This window comes from Ornithodoros turicata, chromosome 7, assembly GCF_037126465.1.
Source record: "Ornithodoros turicata isolate Travis chromosome 7, ASM3712646v1, whole genome shotgun sequence".
NCBI lineage: Eukaryota > Metazoa > Arthropoda > Arachnida > Ixodida > Argasidae > Ornithodoros > Ornithodoros turicata.
In genome coordinates this window covers 29573154-29596927 of record NC_088207.1, presented here as the reverse complement: position 1 = coordinate 29596927, position 23774 = coordinate 29573154, and the positions used below count along the sequence as shown (strand labels likewise).

At 46.6% G+C, this 23774-nt stretch overlaps 3 protein-coding genes and 2 long non-coding RNA genes across 5 annotated transcripts in view; 1 reads left to right on the top strand and 4 right to left on the bottom strand.

Moving 5' to 3' along the window:
• LOC135399717 (hemicentin-1-like) overlaps window positions 1-6667 on the bottom strand; it is a 29974-nt gene extending 23307 nt beyond the window's left edge. The window contains exons 1-16 of the mRNA XM_064631459.1: window positions 6624-6667; window positions 6252-6592; window positions 6057-6173; window positions 5812-5982; window positions 5064-5342; window positions 4393-4509; window positions 3245-3526; window positions 3061-3177; window positions 2814-2981; window positions 2086-2364; window positions 1829-1945; window positions 1587-1733; window positions 1180-1461; window positions 759-1040; window positions 569-688; window positions 326-465 (exon numbers count right to left, since the gene is read on the bottom strand). Coding sequence (XP_064487529.1) covers window positions 326-465; window positions 569-688; window positions 759-1040; window positions 1180-1461; window positions 1587-1733; window positions 1829-1945; window positions 2086-2364; window positions 2814-2981; window positions 3061-3177; window positions 3245-3526; window positions 4393-4509; window positions 5064-5342; window positions 5812-5982; window positions 6057-6173; window positions 6252-6592; window positions 6624-6667 — 3003 coding nt within the window. The remainder of the gene's footprint in view (window positions 1-325; window positions 466-568; window positions 689-758; window positions 1041-1179; window positions 1462-1586; window positions 1734-1828; window positions 1946-2085; window positions 2365-2813; window positions 2982-3060; window positions 3178-3244; window positions 3527-4392; window positions 4510-5063; window positions 5343-5811; window positions 5983-6056; window positions 6174-6251; window positions 6593-6623) is intronic.
• Window positions 1-23774, top strand: part of LOC135400771 (uncharacterized) — a 155038-nt gene that overhangs the window by 101910 nt on the left and 29354 nt on the right. The window lies entirely within an intron of this gene.
• Window positions 7099-10318, bottom strand: LOC135399715 (cell adhesion molecule Dscam2-like). Its single transcript, XM_064631458.1, has 7 exons — window positions 10234-10318; window positions 9862-10143; window positions 9670-9786; window positions 9409-9579; window positions 8655-8933; window positions 7401-7517; window positions 7099-7323 (listed from the first exon to the last, which is right to left on the bottom strand). The coding sequence occupies exons 1-7, from the start codon at window positions 10316-10318 to the stop codon at window positions 7136-7138; spliced, it is 1239 nt and encodes a 412-aa protein (XP_064487528.1). The 3' UTR covers window positions 7099-7135.
• LOC135400772 (uncharacterized) lies at window positions 10490-11541 on the bottom strand. The gene is made up of 3 exons (XR_010424643.1): window positions 11267-11541; window positions 10965-11087; window positions 10490-10885 (listed from the first exon to the last, which is right to left on the bottom strand). It is a non-coding gene; the product is annotated as an uncharacterized LOC135400772 (long non-coding RNA).
• Window positions 20132-23697, bottom strand: LOC135399713 (cell adhesion molecule Dscam2-like). Its single transcript, XM_064631455.1, has 8 exons — window positions 23457-23697; window positions 22825-23139; window positions 22562-22678; window positions 22039-22179; window positions 21373-21657; window positions 21022-21138; window positions 20570-20691; window positions 20132-20158 (listed from the first exon to the last, which is right to left on the bottom strand). Exons 1-8 carry the CDS (start codon window positions 23695-23697, stop codon window positions 20132-20134), a joined length of 1365 nt encoding a protein of 454 aa, XP_064487525.1.

Below are 23774 nucleotides of genomic sequence, written 5' to 3'. Positions count from 1 at the left end.
TCAACCGCTTGGGCCATGGAAGCTATGGCGGTACGAACAGTGTCATTGTGTATGGCGGTAGCCAACATGTCGTACATTGGAACGGTAGCGCCTCGTATGAACAGAGGACGGCATTACCACGCAGGGATTGAAAGTAGAACTTGTTACAGCCCCTTGGTGACGCTGATCGTGGTACTGGAGCCCGCGTAGTACGAAAGTGCTGTTGTCTGACTAATACGGATTTGTTAACTAGTAGTGTGTCATGATGCTGCACAAGTGCATTTCATGTGAAAGATAGGTATGAACTCGTACTGAAAGAAATAACTATGCTTTGCATACCGTGTACGGTAAGCCGGACGGTTTTGCGTATTGACGAACCGACGCCATTTTCCGCTGTACATGTGTATAAGCCTTCGTGCTTTTCATGCGCATTTTCGACGACCAGTAAAGAACCTGACGAACGGGTGTAAATATCAGTCCCAGATTCTGAAAGAGAACGAGTTAAAAATCACAAATGCTGAACGAGAAAACTTAGCACAGTGCATGCAAGAACGCCGTACTGTTTTTGCCGTGTTGCATGGAATCATACCTGAATTTTTCGTCCAGGTAATGCTGGGTGCTGGAGAACCTTTAGCTTTACAGACTAGGGATACATTCCCTCCTTGTAGAGCAGCGACGTCTTGAGGCTCACTTGCCCATGTTGGTGGGGCTGCGGAGTACGTTTCATGGTAGAGTAAGGTGCTAATAACAGACACATTAAGGAATGGTCAGTGCGGTACCTTCTACAGACAGTCGTGCTGTGTAAGAGTCGCTACCAAGAACATTTGTCGCCTTGCAGGTGTAGTTTGCATCATCGGCGACGTCCACCTTCTGTATCACCAACAGTGACACCAGTTCGTTGGTCTTTATGGATAACCCTTCACGTTCATCGAGCTTCACGTTGTTCTTTAACCAAACGAATGTAACAGAGCTTGCTTCTGTAAGTAGTGCGCAGTTTGCAGCTGCCCGTTCACCAACGCGTGTCTTAGCGTTAAATGCGAATGGTTGAATCTTTGGAGCTTCTGAAAAGTCCATAACAGGAAGGTGCGCTTCAGGAGACAATAGCGGACGCTCTTTGTAAAGAACAGGTTCAGTAATATGGTTGAGGGATTCCTCAGAATTAGTATCAGCAAGCAGTAAAACGAAGGAGGCCACACTTACCGAGACCCGCAGAAAGGTTTAGCGTCTCTAGCAGAACGACGACAAATAATGTGAGATCGAAGAGCAGCATTATACGTATCAATGCACCAATAACGCCCGTTGGATGTGTTCTGAATGAAAGATCATACCGCGTAGTCGATGGAGCGTTCGGTGCCGGAAACCATTTTATGCGTTTTCCTGGTTCAAAACACCAATACGCCCGTTCGACTGGGCAAGTTCCGCTGTTATGGCGGCATGTACGGACTTGTGCACCAGTGTTGTTTGTCGGTTGTACGCGAGGTTGTCAGATGTGGATAAGAGGCGCCACGCTTTGACGGCAGTGAGAAGTAATACGTGCAAGGCATGTTTGTGTTCCAAATTTGAGCTGGTACTTCTGTTGCTTAGTGTGCTCTGGAATCGCTACATACTTTTCACTGTGAACTGAACTATTTTCGAGAGGGGAACTCCGACGCTGTTGGTTGCCACACATTTGTATCTGCCTTGGTGTCCCTTGTGCGCGCGATGAAAGGTGATGGTGCCGTTGTCGTCTTCAAGGGGCACATCCTGGGTTTCTTCTGCACATGTGTCAGACATAAGAGCATATCAGGTATACGTTATCAGCGTTTCGGCACTAGTGCAATACACGCACTTTCGAGGCATGCCAATATACCTGTTCTGAACCATTGCACTTTGGGTGCGGGAAAGCCAGAAACGTGGCATGCTAGCGTTGCGCTAGTATCAGTCACTACCGTGGTGTCGACGGGCGCTTGTATCCAATTAGGTGGTGCTACAATGAAATACGGACGACACAAGTGAATAAGTGTTTTTGTACCGCTGAGGAAGGACAGAAAGTACACGTCACGCAGAAAATTTACGCGGGCCTTACAGTAAAAACAACGTCTTCAGCGTGTCAAAAATTGCACTTACAGTTGACGGTCAGTGTCGCCACATATGATGCAGTTCCCACGCTGTTCTTGACGACGCAAGTGTAATTTCCCGAGTGAGATATGCTGAGCGACTCCAGGTTGATTGCAGACGACAGGTCGCTTTGGGAAATCTTAACTTTGCTATGTGGTTCCAGTTTTCTTCCATCTTTTAGCCAAGTAAATGTATACGGCCTATCGCCCGCTGTCACAGCACAGAGTGTAGCGGCGCTCTCTCCAACTGTTAGTGTTGCAGGGAAGGAAAAGGCCTGGATCTTCGGTGCTGAGGGGCACCAAAACAGGTGTTAATAAGAGCAGCTCGACTGCGTGAGAAGGAAATCTAGACAAGACGAAGCAAACTGTACCTCTTGCCGACGCCACGAAGCGGATGCAAGTGACGTAGAGTACGAAGCGTAGAACGTCTCGATATATGTTTAGACACATTCCTGCTTGATAAATAATACCGATGGCACCGTCTAACACCATAGAACAGTCATCCGCGTAACAACGTTCCTGCTTTGCGTTCTCTGTGTTCAACTATAACACTAAAATCATGGTTGCGCTGAAGCAGCACTCATTGTCACCGTACGTTGTCTTCAGCGAGGACATTGCGCCACACTTCGGCAGAAAAATACACTACTGCGATGGATCATCAGAGTTTCCAGATGGGTACATGTAAAATCCACTCGTTTTATCCCGAACTTTACTCGTACAAAATACATGGCGACTTACATTTGACTTTCAGATTAACTGTCTTAGACAGCTCGTTGCCAACTCCGTTTGAAGCTGTACAGGTGTATTGCCCCTGATGAGATCTACCTACATTGTGAATGGCAATGGTAGATATCCCTGGAGATTCATCTCCAGTCGGTTTGAGTTCTCTGTTGCTTGTTCCAACGTCTGTGAACACGTGGACGCAGGAGTAAAGACAACATATCAACCAAAGCTCTCATTATAAATGCTTGGGATTAGTACGTACCAGTTTTGCTCCATGTGACCTTTGGCGGTGGAAAGCCCTTAGCAGAGCAGATCATGGTGGAGTTTGATCCAGAAACGTATGTACTGTCTTCTGGTACGTGAAGCCATGTCGGTGGAGCTAAGGACATTTCATGGTTACCATCAGTATAAGGTCATCCTCGTCATACGCTTGAGACATGTGTTACCTTGTACAGCAAGCAGTGCCGTGTAGGACGTGTACCCAGCGTTGTTGGTTGCCGTGCACGTGTAGTTTCCACCGCTACTTTCAGTGAGCGATTCAATTTTAAGTGTAGAGTACTCTCTATTTTCTATAATCCGGATTTCCGTGGCCTGGTTTACTGCAGAACCGTCCTTCAGCCACGCAAATTGAACGGGCATGTCTCCTGCTGATATCGTGCAGGAGACAGTGATGCGCTCTCCGACCAGCAGGTTTTTGGGGAAACTGAAAGGTGGGATTTTAGGAGGCACTGAAAAGTAAAAGCGCTACAATGAGCGACTTCCTTGAAGTGCAGAGAAATGAGTGTACTGTCTACAGGAAGTAAGTAACACTTGCTTACCTCCTAGCGCAGTTGCCTCTCGCACCGCAACGCAGAACATCCATATGAATTGAAGGCTCGCGTTAACTTCAAAACGAACAGCCATGACAATTTACTGGGCGACCTTCTACTTTCCTGGTAAAAACGGTCAGAGAACGAGTGCTAGCATATTGCTGGTGCGCTGGCCGCGTTATGGCGGAACTGTTGTTACTGCAAGCCGTAACGAAAATTGTTGCATCAACGGAACCACTGGCGCCACACTTTGGGACGGGACGTAACAACAGTAAGACGTCATTTGCAAAGATACCAAATGCAGCGCCACCGTCAGTCTATGTGTCCACGGTGTGTGTCTCTGTGCCATGTACTGGACATAAGAGACGAGTACTTTTTCTGACGGCGTCCACTGGCGGCATTATTGTATTTTTTCATACGATGCCGCTACCACAAGCGGTCTGAAGTGCAAGCTGCAGATAGCAACAATGGCGCATCCAGTGTTGCTTGTGGGCGCCTAAAAGAACGCGGAACCGTCGCACGTGGACGAAGGAAGTGGTACAAGTGATAACATCCTGCTCATTACGTTTCACTGCGAGTGAGACAGTTTTGAGGAGGTCTTTCCCGATGCCATTTCTCAGCTGACAAGTGTAGGATCCTTCGTCACTTTTTGATACTGCTGGGAAGTGTAGCGTCTTATCCTGATATTTTTGTTTCCCTGAAGCTGCTGAAAAATCAAAACAAGCTCCTGAGAAAGGTTGTGAGAAATACGAGAGATATGATAATTCGAATCAAAGTCAGCTCACGTTGTCGTGTCCAAGTCATAGTAGGATTGGGGTACCCTGTACCCTCGCAACGTAGCGTCACTTCTTGTCCAGCAGTGACAGTTATGTCCTCTGGTTGAAATGTCCATTTTGGGGGAGCTGGAAGTAACAAGAGTCCCGAACGACCCGTTAACGCAATTATAGAAGCAAGCAAACATTGAGAAATGTATTGTTGTGGCATGTTAGCATTTCTTTTTTTTTTTTTTTTTGTCAAATGTATACCGCTACAACGAGACCAAATAGTGCAAGCTGAGCAGAGAGAGTTATGTTTGATAATCGCTTTGCAAAACAGCGAGATCGAACTTCTGACTTCTAGGGCATCTGCTGGTGACGCGGTCCCAGCGAGCTAATATCCGCATACGTGTAATTTCTAGGTTGGACAAGCTGAGCCCCTCGAGGTGCAACCTGGAGTACTGTGTGGATTTTACTGATTCGCGCAATGATACAAGAACCACCGGGAGACTGAAATGAATGTTATGTCACGACCCTTAGAAAGAGTGAGTACGCATTTCTTCTTGTTTCTTTTCCTTCTTGAGGACTATCTGCGGGCGCTGTATCGCAGGGCGAAGCAAGGAGAAGTTTCGTAATCTCTACTTTGTAGTTGCAAGAGGATTCGACGCAAAATGTAACATAATACGAATAATTACACTTACAGCTGACGGTCAACGACGCCACATTCGATGCGGTTCCCACGCTGTTCGTGACGACGCAAGTGTAATTTCCTGAGTGGGACATGCTCAATGATTCAATGCTCATTGAAGAGGACACAGGAGCTTCAGAAACCTTGATGTTGCTATTCGCTTCCAACGTTCTTCCATCCTTCAACCAAGTGAATGTCAAAGGTCTGTCTCCGGCGGTGACAGCACAGAGCGCTGTGGTGCTGTCCCCGACAGTTAACATCGACGGGAAGGAAAAGGCTTGAATCTTCGGAGCTAAGAGAAACGAAGATACCGTTCACAGACCGGACTGACTTTTTCAACTTCCAAACACTAAGAGCTCTTGTAACATGCACTGGAAAACGAGAGGAAGGAAGGACACTGTACCTTTTGCAGAGGCAACGAAACCGATGCAAGTGATGTAATGTACGAAGCGTAAAACGTCTTGAAATACCGGTGAACGCATTCTTGACTTGTACGAGACTGTGAAGGACTCGAGCACCGTCATCCGTGTAACAACATTCGACTCCACGTTTAGGCCCAGCTACACTCGATTCATAGTGATGGTTGCGCTGCAGCATCACTTATAGCCATAATACACTGTCTCTAACAAGGACATTGCGCCCCACTTCGGCAGAAAAACACACTAACGCTATCGGCCATCAGAGTTTCCAGGTGGAAACGCGACGAATCCACTCTTTCTATCGTAGAGAACCGTACCATAACGAAATCTGTGGTTACTTACGTTTGATCCTGAGATTTAAGGTCCTAGACAAATCATTTCCAACTCCGTTTGTAGCCGTGCAGATGTACTGACCCTGATGCGATTTACCTACGTTGTAAATTGTGATGGTAGACATGCCTGGAGATTCGTCTTTAGTCGACTTGAGTGGTATTCTGTCACTCGTTCCAGCATCTGCGCATACGTAGTAAGCTTCAAAATATTGTCAACTCAGGGGATCATAACAAGAGCTTGTGCTTGATATGTACCTATTTTGGTCCATGTGACCATTGGCAATGGAAAGCCTCCTGCAGAACACGTCAGGGTGGCATTTCTTCCTGATATTTTTGTGACGTCATGTGGTTCGTCAATCCACGTTGGTGGAGCTATGTAAATTTTATGATAGGAATCAGAACAAGGCTGAAATGTGGACGTAAATTCGACAAAAATGAGACAAGTACTACCATGTACTGCAAGCGGTGCTGTGTAAGACGTGTACCCGGCGTTGTTGGTTGCTGTGCACGTGTAGTTTCCCGTGCTCCTTTCGCTTAGCGGTTCTATTTCTAGCGTAGAGAATCCTCTGTTTTCTATGATTCGGATATCGGTGGAGTTGGTCACTGCGGAACCGTCTTTGAGCCATGCAAATTGAACAGGTCTATCCCCTGCTGATGTCGTGCAGGTGACAGTGATGCGCTCTCCAATCAGCAAGTTTTTGGGGAAGCTGAATGGGGGGATTTTAGGAGGAACTGAAATATAAAACGCTGGCCTGAATAATTGAAATATTAGAACAGGAGATTCAGCGTATCTTTTCCATAAAGTAAGTAACGCTCACTTACCTCCTAACGCTTTTGCTACTGGCATGGCGATGCAACAAAACCATATAAGTTGAAGACTTGCGTTAGCTTCCAAACGAATAGCCATGACCACTTCTTGCGCGACCTTTTAGTTCCCGATCACACGAACCCGAGAACGAGTGATAGCTTACTGCTAGTTCACTCCCCGCGTTATGGCGGAAATATTGTTACTGCAAGCCGTAACGAAAATTGTTGTATCAACGGAACTACTAGCGCCACACCTTGGGAAAGGACGTAACAAGGGCAAGATGTTATTTGCAAAGACACCAAATGCAGCGCCACCGTCAGTTTCTATGTCCCCAGTGCGTGTGTCTACGTGACATATATTGGACGTTAGAGACGAGTACGCTTTTTGATGGAATTCACTGGTAGTATTACGGTGTTGTTAAAAACAACGCTGCTAATGGGACCTATCTGAAACAGAAGCTTGAGATAGCAACAATGGCCTATTCAGTGTTGCTTAGGGACGCCGAAGAAAGAAACGCGAAACCGTCTCATCTGGACGAAGACCACGGTACAGGGATAAAATCCTGGTGATTACGTTTCACTGCGAGTGAGACAGTCTTGAGAAGGTCTTTTCCAATCCCATTGCTCATCTGACAGGTGTAGGTTCCTTCGTCACCTTTTGACACTGCTGCGAAGTGTAGCATCTTATCCTGATATTTTTCTTTCCCAGAGCCAGCTAGAAAATCGAAACAAGCTTCCTAGTATAGTTGTAAGAAATGCGAGATATGACGCGTTGAAGCAAAGTCAGCTCACATTGCCGTGTCCAAGTCACAGTTGGATTGGGGTACCCTGTACCGTCGCAGCGAAACGTCACTTCTTGTCCAGCAGTGACAGTTATATCCTCTGGTTGAACTGTCCATCCTGGGGGAGCTGCAAGTCATGAGCGTTGGAGAAGCGTTAGTGCAGTTATTGAAACGAATAAAAGCTGAGCAAAATACCGTAATGGTACGTAAGGCTTTTTTTTTAACCAGTGGGGCTAAGTTGCCATTACAACGATATCAAAGCCTGCCATAAGCTGAGCAACTGTACAGGCAGAATTAAGTTTCATTATCGCCGCGCAAAGCAAAGCAGGCTATCTCAGTTTGACACAGTCCCAGCTGAATGTTGACCACACACGTGTAATTTGGAGCGTATGACCAAGCTGAGATTCTCAATATCAACATGGAATAGTCTGGGGATTGTGGCAGCTTTGATGTTAGTGTCTCCCCGCAAGGATACGAGAACCGCCGGTATGTTGAAGCCGATGTTAGGGATGTCACCAGCGTTTGGCGGGTTGAATACTCGTTTCCATTGTTGAGATTATCTGGGGGAGCCGTATGGTATCGGACCAGTTTCAGAAGGCTTGCTCATACTAGGAGCTCTGAAAGAGGAATTCTGGTTCTTTGTCAATTGGCTATGCAGAATACGTGTATACGCCACTTGCACACCTAACAATTTCCAAGCTCTCCCCCAGAGTTCCTTCTCCGTCTGTCTCCGCAATCTAGCCCTTCTCTTAGTCTCCCCAAATTGGGTGTCGCGGTGCCGTACCGAATATGTTCCATAACATTTAGTTCTGCTTCCCGATCTTGTTCCTATGTTTCCTTACGCACCTCTCGGGTTGACCTATGTACCTTTTGTCACATCCCTAAAATGCCACACCAAAATTTCCGGAGACCAAGACAAGGGCTAGTTTCCGAAGACAGAGTGTGGGAAGCCTTGGAAATGGTTAGGGTAGGGACAAGTGCGTGATCACGTCTTCTGTGATATTGTCTGACGAGGAATGGGAGCCTCTAGAAGTACTTAAGGTTGGGAAAACGTGAGTAAATGTTGTTAAAAGTTGCGCATGTGTCTTGTTTGTCCGTGTTTCCATCCCTTTTTAACTCTTTTGTATGAGTATGCAGTATCAACAAACCCAGAGGAGCGTTTTAGAGGTCGAAGCACAGAAAAGATTAGAATCCTGTGCTTTGTGGTTACAGACGATTCCAGTGTAACATATTAACATATAAAACAACATGAATCATTACTCACAGTTGACAGTCAAAGAAGCGGCGTACGATGCGGTTCCCACGCTGTTCGTGACGACGCAAGTGTAATTCCCTGAATGGGACATGCTCAATGACTCAATGGTCATCGTAGACGTCACAGGGGCTTCGGAGACCTTGATTTTGCTATCTGTTTCTAATGCTCTTCCATCCTTCAACCAAGTGAATGTTAAGGGCCTGTCTCCAGCGGTGACAGCACACACTATTGCGGTGCTGTCTCCGACGGTTAACATCGAAGGGAATGAAAAGGCTTGGATCTTCGGAGCTAAGAGATAGGAAAATACCAATAATAAGGGCGCGCAAAGTTTTGAGACTTCCAAGCACCAAGAGCCCTTGTAACACATGCAAAGTAGTAACTTGGAAAACTAGAGGAAAGATACTGTACCTTTTGCGGAAGCAACGAAGCCGATGCAAGTGAGGCAGTGTACGAGACATATAATGTCTTGAAATACCGGTAAACGCATTCTCGATTTCTACGAGACTGTGAAGGACTCGAGCACCGTCATCCGTGCAACAACGGCCGTCTCCACTTTTAGGCCCAGCTACACCCGTATAGTGATGGTTGCGCTTAAGCATCACTTGTAGCCATAATACACTGTCTCCAGCAAGGACATTGCGCCACACTTCGGCAGAAAAATGCACTACGATTGTTGCTCATCAGAGTTTCCAGGTGGAAACGCGAAAAATCCACTCTTTCTGTCGTAGAGAACAGTACCATAACGAAATCTGCGGTTACTTACGTTTGATCCTCAGAGTTAAGGTCCTAGACAAATCATTTCCAACTCCGTTTGTAGCTGTGCAGATGTACTGACCCTGATGCGATTTACCTACGTTGTGAATCGTGATGGTAGACATGCCTGAAGATTCGCCTTCAGTCGCCTTGATTGGTGTTCTGTCATTCGTACCACCGTCTGCGCATACGTATGCAAGTGGGCAGTAGCAGTAAATTCAAAAATGTCAACTCGGGGGAACGACTACAGGAGATTGTGTTTAGCACGTACCTATTTTGCTCCATGTGACCTTCGGCAATGGAATGCCTCTTGCAGAACACGTGAGGGTGACATTTGTTCCAGATATCCGTGTGACGTCTTTTGGTTCATCAATCCACGTTGGTGGAGCTGAATACATTTTACGGTTAGAATAAAACAGGGTTATAACTTCAACGTGAAGTCCCTAAAAGTAACGAATATTACCGTGTACTGCAAGCAGTGCCGTGTAAGACGTGAACCCGGCGTCGTTGGTTGCCGTACACGTGTAGTTTCCTGTGCTTCCTTCGGTCAGCGGTTCTATTTCTAGCGTAGAGAATCCCCTGGTTTCAATGATTCGGGTATGGGCAGAATTAGTCACTGCAGAACCGTCTTTGAGCCATGCGAATTGAACAGGCCTGTCCCCTGCTGATGTGGTGCAGGCGACAGTGATACGCTCTCCAACCAGAAGGTTTTTTGAAAAGACAAAAGGAGCAATTTTAGGAGGCACTGTAAAGTAAAAAAGTTACGCTTAATTTTTGAATATTTGCACAGAGAAAGCAGCTTATCGTCTACGGGCAGTAAGTGACACTTGCTTACCTCCGGACGCTGTGGCTACTCGCAACACAACGCAGCACAACCACACAAATTGAAGACCCGCGTTAGCTTTACAATGAACAGCCATGTCAACGTATTGGTTATATCGTGTAGCTCCCGGTGACAAGGGTCAGGGAACGAGTGCTAACTTCTTGCTGGTGCACTCGCTGCGTTATGGCGGAAATGTTATTACTGCAAGCCGTAACAAAGACTGTTTTATCAACGATACCCCTAGCGCCACACTTTGGCAAAAGACGTAACAAGCGGGAGATGTAATTTGCAGGGGCACCCAACGCAGCGCCACAGTCGGCTTTGCTATGTGTCTGTATGAGCTATATTGGACAGGTACTCTTCGGAATGCATCTAATCGTGGCATTATAGTCTTGTTTCAAACAACGCCGGTGCAAGCAGTAGACAAGACTAATTTCGTGTTCAGTGTTGCTTGTGTGCCTAAAGGAGAAACCGTCGCATCTGGACGAGCAACCCAGTACAGTGACAACATCCTGGTCATTACGTTTCACTGCGAGTGAGACGGTCTTGAGGAGGTCTTTTCCAATCCCATTGCTCAGCTGACAGGTGTAGGCTCCTTCGTCACTTTTCGACACTGCTGGAAAGTGTAGTATATTATCTCGATATTTTTCCTTCCCCGGAGCAACTGAAAAACCGAAACCAGCTTCTTGCATAACTTGTAAGGAATACGAGATATACCGTGACCTAATTGAAAGTCAACTCACCTTCACTGTCTCGTGTCCAAGTCGCAGTAGGATGAGGGTACCCTGTACCCTCGCAACGTAAGGTCACTTCTTGTCCTGCCGTGACAGTTATGTCCTCTGGTTCAAATGTCCATCCTGGGGGAGCTACAAGTAACAAGCGTTGCAGAAAGACCCGCCAGCGCAATCATGGAAGCGAAGAGGCATTGACAAATGTTTCGCGCTGGTATCTTTAAATATAGCGTACCATTTAAACGTGCTCGAAGTATAATAATGGTACTTTTAAGTTTCGTAGTCAAACAGTGAGAAACGTCAGAACATCGCACCTCTGACTTCTAGGGTAGCACCACTGGACACAGTGCCAGCCGAGTTGCTGACCACACACGTGTAATTTCCAGCGTTGGACAAGCTGACACTCTCAATATGTAACATGGAGTACTCTGGGAATGTGGCAGTTTTGATGTTTGCTTCTTCGCGAAGCGCTGATCCATCTTTTATCCAGAGGAACTTGAATGGCTTGTCCCCACTTAATGTTGTGCAGGCAATGCCGACTCGTTCTCCAACGACCAGCGTCTTTGGAAATGCAAACGGAAAGATTTTCGGAGGCACTGAAAACAAGAACAAGCATAACGATTGTGCACGGCTATGAGGTGTGACAGCAAAGCTCTTACCTGATGCAGCGTTCGCCTTTTGAGTAGTCGTCGTTAAAATTATTGCCACAAACACGCGTATTAGTGCCGGACACATAATTCGTGTGACCGAGTGGACTCCGTACCACTGTAGAGGGACACTGCACCAAGTACTGTCTGCTCAAACAGCCGGGTCGCAATAATGGCTGTCGAACATCCTACGTTATTGTTGTGCTGTAGGAGAGAAAGTACGGAACACGTAGCGCCACACTTCGGTATGGGACGTAACTTGAACTATGTCCAAGATTTAGTTGACACAAACACCGAACGTTGCGCCACTGGACTGTGTAAAGTGCGACAGATACCGAAAGTGTAGGACGAATCCTCGTGAAGCAAGGGTGCTCAAAGCCTTTTAAATTCTTCTGTGTAAGCTGCGATAAGTGTCGCGTTTTTAAGTCATGGTGAAACAAAGCCTGCAGTTAACACAAAACGGTCAAGTGAACGCAATATGGTTAGCCGCTCAAGGTCGTCATATGCCGCACGTCATTTGTGGAGATGAGTCTGTGGTATCTTTTCCTATATTTACATTTTACTACAAGGGAGATGGTTTTACGAAGGCCTTTGCCAATCCCGTTGTTTAACTGGCACGCGTAGGTTCCTGCGTCGCTCTTTGAGGCAGATTGGAAGCGTAGCACACTGTCCCTGCCATTGGCTGGCCTGTCAATGGCTTCTTCTTTACCGTCGGAAACTGGAAGGACGTGAAGTTTTTGGAAACACTGTCGATAAGTAGCTATGATTTCCAACCCAGTGTGTACTCACTCTGCCTTGTCCACGAGACCGTCGGTGTAGGGTGGCCCTTTCCGTAGCAACCAAGTACCACTTCTTTCCCGGCAGTGGTAACAACGTCTACTGGTTCCGAAACCCACTCAGGGGGTGCTAGAACGGATATACATGGTCCAACATGAGGAACATAATATTTACAGCCTCAGCAACTAGGTACCGAACGGCTTTGCACTCAAAATACTTCACCGTCAAGTCAAGACACGTAACGTATCTGGTAACCGTTCCTATCAGACAAGTGTTCGTCGAAGACATGCGTAGGCTGCTGTTAAGCAGGCTTACCTCGAACTTCGAGTGAGTCCGTGAAAGACACTGTCCCAGCTGTGTTGCTAACAACACACGTGTAATTTCCAGCATTTTGCACACTAAGTCGTCCAATATTCATGATGGAGTACTCGGGAGAAGTTGCAACTGTGGTGTTGGCTTCTTGACGCAGTGTTGATCCGTCTTTTAACCACGTAAACTTCAGTGGCTTGTCGCCCGCTATCGTTGTGCAGGTGATGCTGATACGCTGTCCTACGACCATCGTTTTTGGGAGACTGAAAGGAAGTATTTTGGGCGGCACTGCAATGGAAATGAGATGAGGGCATTAGAATATTTCTATCACATAAACACCTGATGAAGGGAACTTACCTGATGCTCCGGTAGCTTTTCCTATGAGCCATACAAAATGCACAAACGCAAGGAAGCACCAAAATCCAGCTCTGGTTAACCGAGACATGCCAAAGCCGTACGACGCAATCATCACCCCAAGTGAGGCCCTCCGGCAGAACAACGCGTTTTTGACAATGGCCGACGACTAGCATCAAACGTTGCTGCTGTGAAAGTCCGTAAGAACGGAACACCTAGCGCCACACATTGGTAGGAAACGTAACTTTAGCAATGTCAAAGATTTAGTTTGCATACACGCCGAATGTTGCGCCACTGCACTGTGTACAGTGTGACGGACACTGAAGGTATTAAGCAAAACCCAGTAAAGTTTCGCTTTCGCTTTTAAAATGAAGGAACTAACGGTGCGTCCCTTCAAAAACAAAGTGTTTGTTACAGGTTACGAAAAGTGTTTTCCCTTTGGGCATGATTAAACAAAGCTGCATATGCTCGCCAAATGTCTACATGAACAACGGAACAGCGCTGTGTGTTATATGTTCTTTGTAGCATTGCATATGCGCTCCCTTTTCAGGTATTTACGTTTTACTACAAGGGAGATGGTTTTACGAAGGCCTTTTCCGATCCCGTTGTCTAGATGACACGTGTAGGATCCAGCGTCGCTCTTTGAGACAGACGGGAAGCGTAGCACACTGTCTTTGCCATTGTCTATGGCATCTTCTTTACCGTCGGCATCTGGAAGGACATGCAGTTGTCTTGGAACAGAGGCGATAAGTAGTGATGGTACACCAGGGTTTTGCCTACTCACTATGCATTGTCCACGTTACCGTCGGTGTGGGGTGGCCTTTCCCGTAGCAACTAAGTACCACTTCTTTCCCGGGAGTGATAACAACGTCCTGTGGCTCCGAGACCCACTCCGGTGAAGCTGTAGTGAAATTGTGTAATCCAGGATTTTGTTTGTTTGCTTCAGTTTATTGCAGTCGTTTAAACGAAACGCCTACCGAAGCAGGATCTTGGAAAACAGGCTTACCTCGAACTTCCAGGGAGTCCGTGTAAGACACAGTCCCGGCGGCGTTGCTGACGACACACGTGTAATTTCCAGCATTTTGCACACCTAGTCGTGCGATATTCATCGTGGAGTACTCGGGAGAGGTTGTAACTGTGGTGTCTGCTTCTTGACGTAACGTTGATCCGTCTTTTAACCACTTAAAATTTAAGGGCTTGTCTCCTGCTGTGGTTGTGCAGAAGATGCTGATACGTTCTCCTACAACCATTGTTTTCGGAAAGCTGAACGGAAGTATTTTGGGAAGCACTGCAGAGGAAAGGCACGGCATATATGTATTCTATACTGTGGAAATTACTCGTAAGCAAACGTACCTGATACAGAGGCTGCTCTGTTTAAGAGTACTGCGGAAAGCACAACCGCGAAGCCACATGCAAATCCAGGTGTGGTTAACGCAGACATCGGCTTAGTCGCAGTAGAAGCACAGCACCCTAAGCGAAGCGGTTCGGCAGAAAACGCGTTTTCAACAATGGCCGACTAGCGTCATACGTTACTGTTGTGGATGTCCGTAAGAATGGAACCCCTAGCGCCACACGTTGGTAGGAAACGTAACTTGAACCATGTCCAAGATTTAGTTTGCATACACACCGAATGCTGCGCCACTGCATTATGAAACGTGCGACAAACATCGAAAATGTACAGTAAATGCTGGTAAGTTCCGTTCGCGGATGAACAGAGTAGTAGAAACACGACCGAGCGTTGATGCCTCTATATTCTGGGGACTGAAAGACATTGCATTATGTTCAAGCTGTCGAGTGTGTCATGCTCGTAGGCCAGGTGAAACTATGCTGCGGATGACACCAAATGAACAGCAGAGGGCGACATATGCTGCACATCATTTGTGGAACTGCGTCTATGGTAGATCTGCTCATACGTATTTACGTTTTACTACAAGGGAGATGGTTTTACGAAGGCCTTGTCCGATCCCGTTGTGTAGTTGGCACGTATAGGACCCGGTGTCGCTCTTTGAGATCGATGGGAAGCGTAGCACACTGTCTCTGCCATTGTCCATGGCTTCTCCTTTGCCTTCGGCAACTGGAAGGACATGCGCGTTGTTTTGAAATATGCGATGGGTAGCAGTGGTATTCGAGAACAGTGTCTACTCACTATGCCTTGTCCATGATATCGTTGGTGTAGGGTGACCTGTGCCGTTGCATCTAAGTAGCACTTCTTTTCCAGAAGTGATAACAACGTCTTCTGGTTCAGAGACCCATTCCGGTGGAGCTGAAGTGAAAACGCATAGTGAACGATAGCCAACAGGAGATTATACTAACAGGCGCTTAAAAAACTTGAGACTAATCAGCGTTGAATTCAAGATACGCCATCAGAATATGCAACGGCGGAATCTGGGTTTGAGTTACCGCGCCCACCCTGCATCTGTAGTATTTGCAGAAGCGAGATGTGTAATGAAGTATGCTGTTGTGAAACACACTTACCTCGAACTTCGAGGGAACTTGTATAAGACACAGTCCCGGCAACGTTGCTAACGACACACGTGTAATTTCCAGCATTCTGCACACTGAGTCGCTCAATATTCATTGTGGAGTACTTGGGAGACGTTGTAATTGTGGTGTTTGCTTCTTGACGCAACGTTGACCCATCTTTTAACCATGTAAACTTGAGCGGCTTGTCGCCTGCTACGGTTGTGCACATGATGCTGATACGCTGTCCTACAACCATTGTTCTTGGAAAACTGAACGGAAGTATTTTGGGAGGCACTGCGGAGGAAACGACAGGATTATACTATTTCTACCACATAAATGACTGGTAAAGACAACTTGCCTGATGCAGCGGTCGCTCTACCTACGAGCACCTCGGAAAGCACAACCGCAAGGAAGCACAAAAATCCAGCTCTGGGTAACGAAGTCATGCCCAAGACGTACGAGGCGATCGGTGCCCTGGGTGAAGCCCTTCGGCAGAGCAACGCGTTTTCAACAATGGCTGACAGACATCAAACGTTACCTCTGTGAAAGTCCGTAAGAACGGAACACCTAGCGCCACGCATTGGTAGGAAATGGAACTTAAGCCGTGTCAAGGATTTAGTTGGCAGACACGCCGAATGTTGCGCCACTGCATTCTGTAGAGGCTGACAGACACTGAAAGCACAAGGCCAAAGTATAGTTTCGTTTTCGATTTAACCAAGTAGTGATAGAATGGTCAAGTGATGATGCATTCTAAGTGAAAGAACTAAAGCTACGCCTGCAAAGACAAATGTGTTCTGTACAGGCTGCCAGAAGCGTTATATTTTTAGGCATTGCGAAATAAATATTTGCACAGCTCTGTTTGCTGCACGTCGTCTGTGGAACTTTGTCTGTTGTCGCTTTTCTGACATTTACGTTTTACTACAAGGGAGATGGTTTTACGAAGGCCTTTTCCAATCCCGTTGTCTAGTTTGCACGTGTAAGACCCTGCGTCGCTCTTCGAGATGGACTGGAAGCGTAGCACACTGTCGCTGCCATTGTCTATGGCTTCTTCTTTGCCGTCGGCAACTGGAAGGACATGCAGTTGTTCGCAAACACTGGCGATACTTAGTAATAGCACACGAGAATAGTGTCTACTCACTATGCCTTGCCCACGATGCCGTTGGTGTAGGGTGGCCTTTACCAAAGCAACTAAGAACCACTTCCTTCCCGGAAGTGATAACAACGTCTTTTGGTTCTGAGACCCATTCCGGGGGAGCTGAAGTGAAAACGCATCGCGCACTATAATCAGCATGCGATCTTAACAGTTGCTTGAAAGGGTTATAATAAACAGCGTTGGATTCAAGATACGCCATCAGAATACATAAATGTCGAATTTCTATTCCAAATTCCCTGCTCGCCTTACATGTGTTGCTGCTCAATCGAGGCGCCTAACGCAGGAGGTTGTCGTAAAACAGGCTTACCCCGAACTTCTAGGGAGTCCGTGTAAGACACAGTCCCGGCGCCGTTGCTGACAACACACGTGTAATTTCCAGCATTTTGCACACTGAGTCGTGCGATATTCATCGTGGAGTACTCGGGAGAAGTTGTAACTGTGGTGTTTGCTTCTTGACGCAACATTGACCCGTCTTTTAACCATTTAAAATTCAAGGGCTTGTCTCCTGCTGTTGTTGTGCAAATAATGCTGATACGCTCTCCTACAACCATCGTTTTCGGGAAACTGAAGGGAAGTATCTTGGGAGGCACTGCAGAGGAAGGATACGACAGGGTTATATGTACTGTAAAAATTGCTGGTAAAAGAACTTACCTGATGCAGTGGTCGCTCTGTGTACGAGCACTGCGAGAAGCACAACCGTGAAGACACACAAAAATCTAGGTATGGTTAACCCAGACATCGCCTAAGTCACATGAAGCGAAAAGCACTCTAAGCGAAGCGGTACGTGAAAACAACGCTCTTCAACAATGGCCGGCTAGCATCAAACGTTACTGTTCTGAAAGTCCGTAAGAATGGAACACCTAGCGCCACACGTTGGCAGCAAACGTAACTTGAGCCATGTCCAAAGTTTAGTTGGCATACACACCGAATGTTGCGCCACTGCATTATGAAACGTCCGTGGAACACCGAAAGTGTACAGTGAAATTCAGGCAGTGTCATTTGCAATTGAACCGAGTGGTAGAAAAAGGACTCAGGGACGTTGTACTGTGAACAAGCTACGAAATGTGTTGCGGTTTTAGGCATGGCGAAGAGATACTGCCGATGAGGCCAAACGGAGAAATGAACTGTAGATGCATACTGTATGGTGGACATCATTTGTAGAACTGCGTCTATGGTTGCTTTTCACATATTTACGTTTTACTGCAATGGAGATGGTTTTACGGAGGCCTTTTCCAATCCCGTTGTCGAGATGGCACGTATAGGATCCAGCGTCGCTCTTTGAGACAGACGGAAAGCGTAGCATACGGTCTTTACCATTGTCTAATGCTCCTTCTTTACCGTCGTCAACTGGAAGAACGTGCAGGTTATTTTGAAATACTAGCAATAAGTAACGATGATATACGAGGAATAATGCCTACTTACTATGTCTTGTCCACGATACTGTTGGTGTGGGGTGACCTTTACCATTGCAAATAAGTACCACTTCTTTTCCAGAAGTGATAACGACGTCTTTCGGTTCCGAGACCCACTCCGGGGAAGCTGAAGTGAAATTGTGTAGTCCAAGATGAGGAACATAAGAGTTTTCCAGTTGCTTCAACGACTAGGCAATCAAGAGAACGACACTCGACATACGTGACCAAGCTACACAGACAGAATTTAGGGTTGTACATATATATCTACTCTTAAAAACCGAATAACGTGTAACGAAGTAGGCGGTTGTAACTACAGGCTTACCTCGAACTTCGAGGAAGTCCGTGTACGACACAGTCCCCGCCGTGTTGCTGACAACACACGTGTAATTTCCAGCATTTTGCACACTGAGTCGCTCAATGTTCATCATGGAGTATTCGGGAGATGTTGCAACTTTGGTGTTTGCTTCTTGGCGCAGAGTTGATCCGTCTTTTAACCACGTAAACTTGAAGGGCTTGTCACCGGCAGCGGTTGTACAGGTAATGCTGATACGTTCTCCTACAACCATCGTCTTTGGAAAACTGAACGGAAGTATTTTGGGAAGCACTGCAGAAGGAAGACATGACCTGATTGTTTCTTCGGTAGAAATTAGTGGTAAAGTGTCCTTACCTGATACAGCGGTCGCCCTATGTACGTGCAGCACGGAAAGTAAAACTGCTAAGACATACGCAAATCTAGCTGTGGTTAACGTAGACATCGTGGAGGCTATACGAGCCAAACAGCTCCCTGAGCGAAGCGCTTCGGCAGAAGAACGCGTTTTCCACAATGGCCGACTAGCATCATACTTTACGGCTGTGGAAGTCCGTAAGAACAGAACTGCTAGCGCCACACTTTGAGCGTTATTGACACTGAAGCGAAAATTGCGCATAATCTGGTGACGGTACGCCACCTAAAAGAGTGGAAAAGAAGCAGAAGAGAGTTTACGCTACGTTTTACGGTGACCATAATTGTCTTTTCCAAGGGATTGCCTACGCTGTTGGCGACCGTACAGGTGTAAGCGCCTTCGTGTTGCTTTGAGGCGGCCGATATAGTGTAGACGGCGTCAGACACGTCCAGCGTCTTGAGCTCTCCTTCTGAAATGGATAGGCATCAAGTGGGAGAAGTCGAGAATAAAAGATTACAGATGCAATAAAAGGCTGCCTGTGAGTGTCTACCTTGTCGTGTCCAGTGGCTGACTGGATCAGGATAGCCCGTTCCTTCGCAACGCAATTCTGCTTTTTCTCCAGCTGTAACTACGATGTCCTTCGGTTCCTTCGTCCATTTAGGTGGTGCTGGGATTGTGCAGTGTGTATCGTTTTAACTTTTTATAGATGAACAAGAAATGTATATGGCTTCAAGATTGACTGTGCAAATTACGAGAACTGACAGGTTGGTAAATAAATGCTGCACGTAACAACAACAAGCCTGCATGGATGGCAGGTCTACATTGACGTGGCTCACCACACAAAAAATATGATCCGTTCCCAGTATGGGACCTTCGAAATATGGTTAAGTTTTATCATCTAACATTGACTGCAAGTTTTGACTGCAGGGTCGATTGTTTTTCGTAACTGAAACGTGGTTAGGGGTTCCCTCTGTAGTTGCTTATGCAAGGTCTTTTATGCACAAGACCGACAACGCTCATCCATGAGTAATCTACAGTTCCGTCTACAAGCATTAGAGGATGTGTACGCAGATATGTGCGCTACGCCGGCTTCCTAAAAAAATGAGAAATACTGCCTATCCTCAAGGATAAGCAGTAAAGAGCGGCTCACCTTTTACTTCCAGTGCGTCGGAATACGAAACAGTTCCTGCTGTATTGTTTACAACGCATGTGTAGTTCCCTGCATGTTCAGGCCGTAGATCTTCAATCCTGATCGTTGAATAATCGGGGCTGTCCACAATGTGAACACTCGGTGTAGTCTGCATACTGCGACCGTCCTTGAGCCAGAGAAATTTCAGTGGCTTGCTACCGGACGCTGCTGAACATGTTATGCTGACTGCTTCACCAGCTAATGTCTTGGGGATCACAAACGGTTGGAGCTTCGGTGCGACTGCAAAAGTGTAAGTTTCGTTAAGGTTGAGCACTTGGACTTAATGTAGGAACAAATGGAAATGCAAATACTCACTGGATGTTGCAAATGAACCCGGAGATGCTACGGCAGAAATGAAAAGATCGCAGAGGATGACGACACAGTAGATATGACAAGCGCTCATATTTTTCCCGGTACGAGCAAGCACACGAACGGATGTCCTCAATGAGAATAGCGAAACAACGCAATGGCCGCGCATATTGTGTACGTTCAACCGGATAACACTAACGGACCAGCAGCGCCACACTGGAGTCGGATAACCAACTACAAATTGACGTAGTGTAGTAGCTTTAACGGAATTCGCAATCTGATTTTGATAGCGGCGAAAATAAACCGTGGGGACGACGGCATACGTTTGATATGCAGCTGTACTGTCTTCTGGAGGTCATGGCCGATTCCATTTGTGAGAAGACATCTGTAGGTGGCTTGGTGGGCCTTGTTGACGCTAGCGATTTTGATGGTCGTCCCATTCAGTGTAACAACCTGCTCGCCATCTGAAACAAGTAAAGATGATGGCACATATAAGAAATCCTTCAAGCGCAGTAAATTGGTTCTGTTAAATACACTATCAGCAGATCATACTTTCATAACATGTGGCGTTGGAACTGGTACGCTTTAAAATGGTGTGATGTTCGTTCGCTAGATTTTCAGAGTAACATCGTAGCTTAGTAGGGCATTATGCAGGAGACATCCAAAACACAAAAACGAGTTCGAAAAGTTGCCGCAGCTGCTTTAGACTTCAGATGGATGCTCCTCGTGTGGAGCACCAAATGAAGAACTTTCGTAACTCGACAGCTTTTTCATTGTTTCCTTCCACCTCTCACCTGTCCGTCTCCATGTGACTGTTGGCCTTGGAAAGCCTTTGCCTTCGCAGCGCAATTCAACCGATTGGCCAGCAGTCACAGTAGTATCTTTAGGTTCTTGTATCCAAGCAGGAGGAGCTAAATAATAGGACGTTTGCGTCAATACGAAAAGCAGTGCTACATACATGTCTCTGATTATACGTATCGAGCATTTCTCCTCCACAATATGATATTTAAGTAAATCGCGTGAAAGACAGTGGATTTTCATGCTTGACAACTAAGTTCTGCATACAAAATTGAGCCACATACCAATTACATATGTGACACGTATCGCAGAGGTTTTCAGCATGCTTGTATTGCTGGGTGACCTACCTTTAATTTCCAGTGCTTCAGAGTAAGACATCGTGCCAGCAGCGTTGCTAACTACGCATGTGTAGTTGCCAGAATTCTCCAGGGCTAGGTTCTGAATAGCCAGCGTTGTCGAGTACTCCGAGACACCCGCGATTTGCACATCCTTGCCGGGACGCAGCGTCGTGCCGTCTTTTAGCCAGACAAATCGAAATGGCTTCTCACCCGAAGCGATGGCACATGCTACGCTGAAATGCTCTCCAACGAGCAAATTCTTTGGAAACGTGAAAGGAATGATCTTAGGGGCAGCTGCAAATGAGAGCGACATATTATTGTCATGCCCAGGAACAACTTATCATGCAGTAAAATTGAAGTGGCAGACGTACCTGCAGCGCCGTCGACTGTGCTTGCGCAGAAAGTGGTTATTACAACGACGAGTAGGGTTGGTGCTCGCAAAAACAACTTCATCGTTCCCGATCACACTTCCTCTACGCGGTGTACCAACGCAAATGGCCGACAAAGCGATGCCAGAACTCCGACATACACTTTGAAAGAACGTAGAGCACTAGCGCCGCCTTCCGGGAAACATTTGTACCTAATCATGCTAAAGAATTATGTGTGTAATAACACACGCATTTCACTGCGGACATTTAAGTCGCAATGTCATAGCGATGAACCTGTAAGACATACATTTTACTGATAACCGCACTGTCTTGTGCAAGTCGTTGCCAACACCGTTGGTGACAAGGCAACTGAAGGTGGCTTGGTGAGCCTTTGAGGCACTGGCAATTTTGATGGTTCGTCCAGATAGAGTGGTGACAGTCGTGCCATCTGAAAATCATGAATACATTATCGTAAATTGTGGCGATTTTTTTTTATGAATTCAGGAAGACGATTGAGTCTGGTCTCAGTGCTTGTGTTTGACGTATTTTGCATTTGAACAGTTCATTCTACAAGGACTCAAACGAGCTTTTCGTGTCGCAGTGTCCGAAAGTGTTACTCTAGGCTAGCCGAAGTACGTGTGTTGAGAGCTGACATCGTAACTAAGATAATTTACGTCCGTGCTGGGATAGGTGTATTCCTGTAACAGCTCGATGTCAAAGAATTGGTTTCTCTCTTCACAATTGACAATGTAAGAAGTCGCGCATGTAACACTCTTTATCAAGCCATTTGTACTTGACCTTCGAGGAAAAGCTGAAGATTACTCGCTTACCTATTCGCTTCCACGTGACTGTGGGTGTTGGGTGTCCTTTACTTTCACATTGCAGTTCAGTGGACTGGCCTGCGGTCACTGACGTGTCTTCAGGCTCGCGTACCCACACTGGAGGAGCTGCGGAATGGCACAACCCAATATCAGCCTTTCAGTACATTTCGTATGTTCGAAGACCCGCGTGTGCAAAAATAAAGTCAGCAGGAAGAGAAAAGACGCAATAAAGATGTTGTATCATCCGAATTCTGTGTGATACTGATCCTCACCTTTAATATCCAACGAGTCAGAGTAGGACTCAGTGCCAGCAGCGTTGCTGACGACGCACGTGTAATTTCCTGAATTCTCCAGCACAAGGTTCTGAATGCTTAGCGTCGAGTACTCGGAACTGTCCACTATATTCACGCTCTTGCTTGGGTGTAGCGTTTGGCCGTCCTTTAACCAGACAAACTGAAACGGCTTTCCCCCTGATGCCGTAGCACAGGTCACTCCAAAACGTTCACCGACAAGCAAGCGCTTCGGGATGACGAATGGCAAAATTTTGGGAGCTGCTGAAAATAGAGTTGTGTGAATGACTATATGCACTGGATGCGAGGCGGTTACAAGCAGTCACAAACGGACAATAGACCAAGTTACCTTTCGCATCAGGGAACGCTGTATCACCGAAGGTCGACGCATAGATGAAAAGTTGAACTAGAACGCCTGGGCAAAACACTTGCATTGTGGACGACAAGGGGAAAACACTCCTTAGCCTACGCGATGTGCTATTTGTAATGGCCGCAAGGCGTCCTATAGCCCTGACAAGCATTTCGAGAAAACGTAGAACACCTAGCGCCACGCTTTGGAAAACAGTGGTACTACGTTGCGCGACAGTGTAGCCCCGAAAGCTTTGGAAACGTACGAGTGACAGTAACCACGATGGTTTTGAAGATGTCCCTGCCGACACCGTTTCTAGCTGTACATTTGTATCCTTGCTCGTCTTTCTTGGTCGCCGATGTGATCTTTAGATTTCCTTGCGGAGCATTTTCAATTGGGACCCATTCCTTCTGTTTTGGACCTAAATTATTGGAGGTTAGAGATGAGTACTGTAGGTCGTAGTGTAGGGTATCTTTACAGGGAGTATCGAACCTTTTCTGCTCCATGTTAGGTTCGGCTTTGGCGATCCTGCTGCAGAGCATCGAATCGTTATTGTTGAACCAGCAGTGATAGACGTGTCGGT